An 11091-nucleotide genomic window follows, 5' to 3' on the forward strand; every position below is an offset into this window, starting at 1 on the left:
ATAACTATATTCAGTAGGTGCAAAATAAATAGCTATTAAATAAAATCCATTCTGGCTGTTCTAACTAATTCTCATGTGTGGGAAAAATTATTTTGCTTTACATTCTGTATGTAGTTGAAGTTCTATAACAGTCTATAACCTGGTTCTTAATAACAGATAACTTAGGATTAAATAAATGTGTTTACTTGAGTGGAAATATAAGTCTTTTAATTCCTGAGTTAGGGACAGGGTAAGTTGGTTGTAGATGTATACTTAGATTTATCACATTAATAAATGTTTCCAAACTACCACTCTCTATTGTGAATTGAATGGTGTGTGATCTGCTTCCAGAATATTTGCAATTACACGAAAATAAAATGTTCTAATCTAGGCAGAATGAATGTCTTGAAACTTGGTTCAGTTCTCAAATATTCTACTTGTGGCTGGTAAACATGAATATGAAGATCATCAAATGTTCCACACTGATCTGCATCAGCAGGAATGATCTCAGCAGACTCAAGCTTGGAAAACTGGGCAGACTCCAACTTAGAGCGCTTTGTCATTTCGCAAAGACACCGAGTTCTTTCCTTTCACCCATGCAAAAGATTCCACGGTGTTCTAGCATCAGATATGACTTTAAATTATCTTTTTCAGCTGATAATTAAATTCCATCTTTCCTCATTTGTATGAAATACAAGAGAAGGAATTGGACACCAGCCGACTTACTCGCAGATTGGTTTTTTTAAGCTTTCCTTTCTCAATGTCTCCAAAGGAGTTAAAAAAAAAAAAAGTTTTACTGAGAGCTTCTTTGTTGCTAAGATTCATCCATGTTGTGGCACATTGTTATAGTTCATTTATTTTGACTACAGGAGTATATGCCAATGCATGACTAACACATCGTTGATTCATCTACTCTCCCTGGTGGGTGTTCGGATTGTTTCCAGGATGTTGATGTTAAGAAGGTCTCTGATTTTCAATGTCAAAGACTTTCTCGGGTGCATCCCTGGGTGCAGACTTCTGAGAGACAAGATGTATGAACGCTCACCTGCAAGAGGCAAGAAGCAACTACCTTCTTGGGCAGTGTCATAAACATAAACCTACCTTTTAAATGCTTATTTAATCACTAATAATCAAACCAATTATTCTTTTCACTTACCGGTACTTTAAGTTCATAATCTCAGATTTAGGTGCATAGGAAATACAGTTATGCCTTTGAAAATCAAACCAATTATTCTTTTCACTTACCAGTACTTTAAGTTCATAATCTCAGATTTAGGTGCATAGGAAATACAGTTATGCCTTTGAAAATGAAATTTTTCATATGAAGAAATATTGGTCTTTTTTTTCTTTTGGAAAAAAAAGTTAGAGCTTCCTAATTAGGATCAATTCAAATAAATTTCAACTTCAGATAAAATGCTTGTGCTCACCAGCATTCTTATCAGTTAGATTCGATGTTTTGTACTAGAATTAATATCATTTAGTTTTGAATTCAAATTTACTTGTTAATATGCATTTTTGTTAATATGCATTAAAAAAGATAGAAAATTATCCACAAAATATCTTGCAAAATATATTACTAATAATAGCTGAATAAAATAAATATAATGGAGTATGATATAATTAAGTTGAGTAACTGTTAAGATAATTTTCAATAATTTAATGTAATGAAAATTAACAGTAGATATTGCTTAACAAGAAAAGAATATGATAATACATGGTGCACTTCCAGAATATATACTAAATTGCTCAATCCTGAGGAAATTAATAATTATTATTTTAAGTAGACACCATAATAATAATTTTTTAATATATGATGGAACATAATGGGATATACTACCAAAAAGAATGTCAGTCCATGCAACATTATAATTGTGTTTTCTTAATAATGAGGTACAATGTATTTTAACAATTAAGAATTAAAATGAACTAAGATAATTGTAAATAAGCAATAAATAGTTCAAGATATAATTTGATGGACTGATTGCATGTCTACCTGCAAATGAATGAAACAGGGACTATATCTAACTCCATGCACAACATTGAGCCAAGACCTAATAAGAACTTAATATAAACCTTAGAACCTCAACAATCATGAATGAAAAATTAGGGGACAACTTAAGGGCCCTATTACAAGGCATAAATACACGACTAAATAATTAAAACACCCACATTACAAAAGACAAAATAGATGACTGGGATTTTCTAAAAATATGACAATGCAAACCAAAAGACCCTGGCCTAATAGTAAAAAGAGAAACCATAGATTGAGAAAAATATTTGGCAATGATATGATCAGATAAAGGACGAATGTTTAAAAACCTATAGAAAACAACTAAAAATATGAAGACGAGTGCAGCATCAGCAGTGGAGGAAGCATGGTGGCACAACCTTGCATGCTGAAAGTGACGGGGATTTGAAGCACTTGCTGATGAAGATCAAAGATTGGAGCCTTCACTATGGATTACAACTCAATATAAGGAAGACCAAAAGCATCACAGCTGGACTAATAATAAATGGAGAAAAATTTGAAGTTGTCAAGAATTTTGTCTTACTTGGATCCACAATCAATGCTCATGGGAGCAGCAGTCAAGAGATCAAAAGATGTATTGCATTAGGCAAATCTGCTGCACAGGACTTCTTTAGAGTTTTGTGGGGAGTTTTTGATATTGAATCTTTTTAAAAAATCATTTTATTGCAGGCTCACACAACTCATCACAATGCATGCATACATCCATGTATGTCAAGCACATCTGTACATTCGTTGCCCTCATCATTCTCAAAACATTTGCTTTCTACTTAAGCCCTTGGTGTCATCTCCTCATTTTTCCCCTTCTTCCACACTCCCCCCTCCCTCATGAACCCTTGATGATTTATAAATTATTATTATTTTGTCATGTTTTACACTGTCCAATGTCTCCCTTCACCCACTTCCCCGTTGCCAGAACAAAGATGTTACTTTGAGGTGCGTCTTACCCAAGGCATGGTATTCTCCATTGTGTCATATGTATGTTCGTTCAAATTGGACATTGAATAAGGAAGACCACAGAAGAATTTATGCATTTGAATTGTGGTGCTGCAGAAGAATATTAAAAGTACCATGGACTGCTTACTGTATTGGAAAAAGTAAGGCCAGAATGCTCCTTAGAGATAAGCATGGTGAAACTTCATCTTACATTCATTGGACATGTTGTCAGGAGAGACCAGTCGCTAAGAGAAGGACATGTTTGATAAAGTGGAAGGAGAGTGAAAAGGAAGGAAGCTCTCCAGAATATGGATTGACAGAGTGCCTGCATGGATGGGTTCAGGCATAACTTGTGAGGATGGTGCAGGACCATGCAGTGTTTCATTCTGCTGTGCATGGTGTCGCTATGGGTCAGAGCCAACTGGATGGTACTTACAAGTCACCTAATAAAACATGGGCACAAGGAATGAATAGAGAAGTTACTAAAGGTGACATCCAGGAGGCCAATGAGCGTATGAAGAAATGCTCGCAATCATTAGCTATAATAGAAATACAAATTAAAGCACCAGGGAAATAACACTTCACATGCACTCTCCTTACAAAATTAAAAATAAAAAACAAACAATAAAAAATAACTGTTGGAGAGGATGTAGAGAGACTGCAACGTTCATACATTGCTGGTCTGGTTGCAGAATTGTTCAGCCACCAGGAGACTTGGCGTAGTGAGCTATAGATTGGCTGCTAAATGGAAGGAGTTTTGTGTGGAACCACAAGCTGCTCTGCAGGAAAAAGAGGTGGCTTTCAACTCCCATCAAGAGTTACAGGCTCAGAAACCCACAGGGGCAGTTCTACTCTTCCCTGTAGGTCTTTATAAGTTCAAACTGGCTTAATGGCAGTCAGTGTAGTTATAGAAAAATGTATGGCACTTCCTTAAACAATGCAAATAGAAATACCTTCAATCTCTCTATTTGGTATATACACTTAATAAATAAGGAACAAAAGAGCAACAGCAATATGCACACACATGTTTATCACAGCAATCTCCATATTCATAAAAAGATTAAAATAACCAAAATTTCTTTCTTTGACGTAATGGATTAATAAATACTGCTATGCATACAATGGAATATTATACATCCCTGTAAAACAATGATGAGATTGTTAAACACTTCATGACATGGATAATACTAGAAGATCTTATGCTCAGCAAATTTCATAATTAAAGATATTAAAAGACACCATTATTATAAAGTTAAAAAAAATAGAAACATGTTTTTCAACCCCAAGCTTTGAGACGACAACGATGAGGCACGGGAGGAGGGAGAGGACAAGCAAGAAAGGAAGGAGGGCGTGGCGGGGGCGGGGGTTGGGGGGAGTAGGAAGAACCACACTCAACTTGGACATTGACTTGGCTACCGCCACGGTTCCGATGCAGGGAGATGCGCGGTTACATGGACCGGTAGTGTGTTTTTCTTTGTAAGTGCTGTATTCCAAAAATAAAGTGGGATAATACTACTACTAATAAAGTAAGTTTAATTGAAAAAAACATTTTTTTTTAAATGAGAAAAAAGGGTCACGACCTAAAATTCCTCCAGTTCCCTTACCCATCATAATCAAACTCTGCCTGCATGGTTATTAAAGGAGAAAACATGAAATGGAAACTGACTTCAGTTATTGAAATAAGCAAGCACAAATGATAATGTAATATTTAACTGTCTTAGTGGATTAGGGATACCTTGTCTACATAAATTTTTATCTACAAGTTTGTTCAATATACTTAGGAAAATGTGATGCTCTAAATCACAATCTAAGTACATTTCAAAATATTGGAGTGACTAATATGTTTGTACCTGACATTTGTAGATTATTTTCTTTCCACCTAATTATGCATCTTTAGGTTAGATATTGAGAATCGACTTAAATTGTCTATATAAAGTAAGTAAACCATTTTAAAGAGTTTGTTACTTCCTAGGAAACACGTTTGTGTGACTTGGAGCGCAGGTTTTCTCAATTTATGTTGTTGTTAGGCGTCTTCAAGCTGCTACCTGCTCGCCTATCGGGGAAAAAGCATACTGCAAAGCTCTGCCTAATGGAGCCTCCTCCCCACCTTTCGCCCCATGAATTCATCCCCAAATCTACAAGCATACCATGTCCGCTTGTTATCAACATTTAAAATTATTAATGTTGCCATCGATCATTTGTAAGTTTGTCTTAATGTGGTGGCTTACGCATTTTCTCAGCATATGAGAAAGAACCAATGGTACTGAACGAAGGCCAAGCTGTACTGAAAGTATTCACCATAAACAAGGATCCAGGAATTGATGGAAAACTGGTGAAATGTTTCAACAATCTGATAAAGAGTTGCTGTGGAACACTAACACTGAGGGAAATATGATGAGGACTATATTTCCTAACTTATAACAGGGAATCTGGAAAGTTGGTATTCCATGGTGGGAAAGCCTCCACTTTGGTAAATTAGAGGTAAAGTCAAGTACATTATCTTGCTTTGTATGCTCCCACAGTCTGCCCTTACAGCTACGCTGCCTTAAAGTGAGCACGTGGTTTTATCTCCCTGTAGAAGCAGCCATCCTTTTGTTAGCTCTTCCCGCTTTGTCACCTAAACCCCCCCATACTTTCCCCCAATGCAGGTATTAGGTTTCCTCACCTGTGAGCTCAGCGACCTTAATATAGATACCAACCACCCCGTGATGCATTTAACTATTGAATATGAATGTCTTATGGCGACTTATAAAGGTCTCAAGATAGTAAAGGGCTGCTCTCTCTTCTCCTAATTCAATGAGGTCCATCAAGAGGAGTTGAGGTGAGCATGCACCCATGAAATGTGTCTTTATTGTGTTCTCTCTCCTATCTTTCCCATCCTTTGCTCTAATCTTTATATATTATTGTCGTACCATTGCTCCTAATGACCCTTCGGTTGTTGGAGGCTGGTTTCCTCTGACACATTGTAAACACCCACTTCTCAGTGCCATGCGGTTTGGAAGACAGCTCCTTGGGCAACTAACTGCAAGAAATCCTTATTTTACCCAATCCAAAGAATACATAAATTATAGAAGGAACAAAATACCTAACTAATATAAGAGTATCATTGATATCCCATGCATGTAAAATGTTGCAGATGATCACCCGACAATGGTTGCAGTAGTGCATTGATAGAGAAGTGCCAGAGGTTCGGGCCGGTTTCAGAAGAGGACTTGAAATAAGGGATGTCATTGCTGATGTCAGAGGGACCTTGCCACAAAGCAGAGAATACCAGAAATATGTTTACTTGTGTTTTATTGACCATGCAAAGGCATTCAACTGTGTGAATCATTTAAAAAAAAAACCCCTCTTGATAGTCTTACGAATGGATTTTCCAGGATGCTTCATGATGCATTAGGCAAGACCTGTATATGGAGGTTTTGTTAGAACAGAGCAAGGGACTACTGCGTGGTTTAATATCAAGAAAGGTGTGGTTCAGGGTTGTATCATCTCCCCATACTTATTCAATCTGTATGCTGAGCAAACCATCAGAGAAACTAGATTATATAAAGAAGAGCGTGGCATCATGATTGGAGGAAGGCTTATTATCAAATGGCATTATGCAGATGGCATCCTTGTTTGCTGAAAATGAGGAAGTTTGAAGCACTTGCTGATGAACATCAAGGATTGTAGGTTTCAATATGGATTACAATTCAAAGTAAAGAAACCAAAATCGTCACAACTGAATCAATAACTAACATCATGATATACAGAGATAAGATTAAAGTTGTCAAGAATCAAAGGTTTTATCCATTTGATCCACAATCAATGCTCACAGAAGCAGTCATCAAAAGATCAAATGGAAAATTTCATCGAGCAAATATGCAGCACAAAACCTCTTTAAAGAATTGAAAAGTAAGGCTGTTACTTTGAGGACTAAGGTGCACTGATCCTCACCGTGGTATTTTCAATTACCTCATGTGCATATAAAAGTGGGACATTGATTGAGCATGATTGAAGAAGAATCAATGCATTTGCGTTACAGTGCTGGAGAAGAATATTTCTAGTACCATTTACTACCAAGAGACTACCAACTACCAACTTGTACTACCAACATACAAGTCTGGCACTACAAATTGACTTTTTAAAAATTCTATGTACACATACTTGGAAATTCGGATTAATGGGGGATTCTGTGACATTATTGGGGGATATTTTCTTGCTTCTGTATATTAAAAATAAAATATCCATCTTATATGCCTGGTCAAGCTGGAATCAACTCTGTTTACATAAACCAAAATCGACTTGTTCTGCTCGGCATCTTAAGGAGAGCATCAGCAGTGACTTTATTTTCAAACACCATGGTCTTTTTCAACTTTTTTCTCCAGAGAAGTTACTCAAACGTAGATGAAAACTACTAACTCCCTCCTCTACAATTCATATGAACTTTTGAGCAAATATGGTTGAAAAATAGTCTAGTAGGAATGGCCAGAGCACGGTGTTCTAATATAAGGAGAGAATTTTCAAACTCCGAACACCAATATCCTATGATGTGGGTTTCTCTTCTGTTGTCAAGTGTAGCTTCTCCTGGCCCAAAGAAGTGAGTTATAATAATGACCAATCAGAAACTTTCTCTAGTGGGGAAGTAGGAGAGAAAATATTTCAGAAATTAAATATTAAAACTTAAAAAATTAAAACTAGGCATTCATTTCACAGGAAGATGTGATGCCCTTAGATTTTTATACTGATACTCCTTAAGGAACTGAGAGATTACAAATGTGTGAGTTTATATGTTTTAGTGTAAAACAGGATCTATAAATGAAGTATATTCATTTTACTCACACCCCATCCCTCCGTTTTTGCTTATGAGTCTCACAATATTGTCCTCTAAGAGTTCGAAGTTAAGTAAAGAAAGAAGATAAGCAGACAAAGAAATGAAGTATAAGGGGAAAGGTGCTGCAAAGACATGCATTGGGGAAAATAGAAGCACAATGCCCAGCCTGTCAAAGATATTGAAAATCTCTGTTGATCTGTCCTGACTGGGAAGGACTAAACAGAGCTCTGGATCTTCCATTCATTAACTGACTTCCTTTGTTGTAACAAAGGGAAACACGAGTACCCTCCAAAACTTTGAATGTTAAGGCCACATGGAATTGGCACCTATTTTGGAACTCTTATAAACTATTTGTGGAAAAGGTTTTGTTTCTGGATGCAAAGCCACCGGCAACTGCAATACACCATAACTGTTTTCCTTGCTGCCTGGATTCTTTGAATGAGGCATTGTGTGAAACGCTGACCTCATTAAAACTGCTGCTTAGCTGTGATCTGTGCAGCCACAGTGAATCTGCTCTGGGTCAACCCCTCTTGCTTGTGAAACCATTTAAGGCAAACAAGATGCCTGAACCATGAGGTGTAACATAATACCAAAGTCAGAGGAGCCACATTCTTTACTACTTAAGTAAACTTGACATTCTTTGCTGATCAAACTAAATTCTTTTTCTGTTTTTATTTGATAGAAACATTTAGCCAAAATGTTGCTTCTCCCAGATATCAGATAGCATTGAAAGTCATGTGTTAAAAGAGGGAGTAAGTGCACTTTATTCTAGAGGGATAAAACCAAGAAATTAAAAGAATCCCTTTAGTGAAATTGAATTTTTGAATTCTGGAGCCAAAATTTCGTGATGACAGAGTTTGGACTAATCAAGCAACATATTTTTCATTCTGCACTATAATCTCAGGCAAGATGAAATAGGTCAGAAATAGTTTGCACTGTCTTAAATTGTCAAAAATGACAGAGAGGGATGTATAAGCAGATGATTGTTGATGATGATGATAGATAGATAGATAGATAGATAGATAGATAGATAGATAGATAGATAGATAGATAGATGATAGCTAGCTAGCTAGATAAATGAGAGCTAGAACATCTGTGTTAAGTAGATAGAATATTTCTCCACTACAATTGAAATCATCATCTAATTTCACATGGTTTGACAGGTCTTACATGGCAGCAGTCACGACTGCTTCTCTGCCTACTCTGGTGTCAGTGTCAAATCAATACGAGAGCTAGCTGGGAAACATTTTATAGCCCATTACCCAAGCCTTCAGTTATCCCACTTGTGTTGTGGCCGAACAGGTTTTTAACTCCAAAAATAGACACCATGACTGAAGGTATAAGATTTTATAAAGGCAGACAACAACATGGTCAGAGCTCATTTGAACTGCAGATTTTTCACAAGTATTCAGGATACATTTTTATAATTCCATCTACTCACAGTTTTAAATAAGAACACTTTAAGTTTTAAAAGATGTACAATCTGACCTAGATTAATATGGCCTATATTCAAACTCTCCATGAAAGCAAATAAGTAATTCTTAGAAAACACTTTTTTTGAGCTCCTTAAAGTATGTGGGTTTTAAAACAGAAGCTTCAGAAATTTCTTCCACAAAGAACAAACCCTATATTAAACCAATATTGCAAATATTTGAGATATTTTAGTAAAAAACTGGGATAAAAGTTACCACAGTTGTGTATTGTTTTGCTTATTTCTATTATTACATAAAACATGTAGCAAATTAGCATGTGTTCAATGGAGAAAAGAGACAATAAGTCCAAAATGTCCACATATACTCCTAACTTAAGACAGCATAAATTATAAACAGGATGTTTTAGTATATAAAACTAAACTAATAACTATTATTACATATTGAATATAATTGTTAAAATTTTATATATAATTTTATAATTTCAGAATGGACAAATTTATCACCCTTTTATTTTTACAAGTTAGTAGCTATTTCATGTCCTTCAACTTTATATTTTAAAAAGCTAAGTTTTATTAATTTGATAAGTTTGAAAACTAAATGAAATAATCAAATGAAAGCTAAGTAAATGCTATGTAAATAAAATACTCAAAATGTAATGAATCTGTTAGGTTTATGAGTGAGAAAGATCATCCCAGTAATTTAGAATGTCTATACTAAAGCTGGGAATGTGTTAATTGGAGGTAGACTTAAAAGAAAGGTAAGATAAAACAGGAATTTTTAAAATATATTTTTCAAATATCACTTTTCTGATGAATATTGAAAATATTTAACTATTATTGACTTCATTATATAATGGATATTTTTTCTAGCTTGAAAATATGAAAGGACCTCAAAAGTTTGTGGAAAAAATAGAATTAAAATATAATACTTCAACAAACTTTTGAAGCTTTCTCATATATCTATGCATTAAGTCACTTAATTCTCTGCTCATTTCACAAATATCTAAAGGAAAATACAAAAGAATAAAATTCAAATGATTTGCATTATTATTCCCTTATAATTAAAGCCAGATAAACTAATCGCACATGCAAAACTACACTCAACAGACTTTAATTTCATTTCTATTTTATCCGGAACACTCTCTCAGGTTCGAGAGCTCATAGATCACTAAAACATGGTTACTATGAGGGAAGAACGGCAAGAAGGGACAGAAGCCACCGCGCTTTCCCACAGAAACGCTAAGAACCCAGCACAAGCAAGCAGAACAAACTTCATGGAAACTGTGGAAATCATCAAAGGCTTTCCGTCAAATCACCTCTGAATCAAGAAAACGGGGACTTCATGGGAGATCCCATGTAATTGGCCTAATAACGTGTTTAGTCCTTTTGTGCTATTTCCTACTTAGTTGAGTAATGCCTGGGATCTTAAAAGTTTCCAAATGGCCATTCAAGGTATAACAATTGGCATCTATTTTCCTTGACAACAGAGGAAGAAAGAGAGTCCAGGATGTCCGGAGAAGAAATCAAGTGTGTGCCTCCTTGCGTCTCAGATCAACTGCCTTCTTTGCCCTGAGACCAGACTGGGTGGTGCATGAATACCGTTACTGACTGTATTCTCACAGCTTCTGGAGAAGATTCTTGATGGAAAGTAATTGAGTGAATTGAAAAGTGAAGTGAGAAATGCAGAACAGAATTTCAAATCTTCATGGAATCCACCACTTTTGGAGTCATGGAGGATGGCTAAAGCCCTGACATTATTGCTTTGAGATAATCTTTAAACTTTAAACCAAATGTATCCCCAGAAGTTGTTTAAAACCAACCAATTGTTTACCTTAGCCCATGAAGAAAGTCTACTTTGTGCATTTTGCTCTTTTAGGATCTCTCTCTCTCTCTCTCTCTCTCTCT

General features: G+C 35.7%; 1 protein-coding gene across 1 annotated transcript in view; it reads right to left on the reverse strand.

Annotated features, from left to right (window-relative positions):
- Positions 1-542, reverse strand: part of LOC101637939 (probable inactive 1-aminocyclopropane-1-carboxylate synthase-like protein 2) — a 92864-nt gene extending 92322 nt beyond the window's left edge. Inside the window, 1 exon segment of the mRNA XM_013004447.1 lies at positions 346-542. Coding sequence (XP_012859901.1) covers positions 346-542 — 197 coding nt within the window.
- Between the last annotated feature and the right edge of the window lie 10549 nt (positions 543-11091).

This window comes from Echinops telfairi, unplaced genomic scaffold, assembly GCF_000313985.2.
Source record: "Echinops telfairi isolate 266 unplaced genomic scaffold, ASM31398v2 ScPeMD7_3533;HRSCAF=4204_0, whole genome shotgun sequence".
NCBI lineage: Eukaryota > Metazoa > Chordata > Mammalia > Afrosoricida > Tenrecidae > Echinops > Echinops telfairi.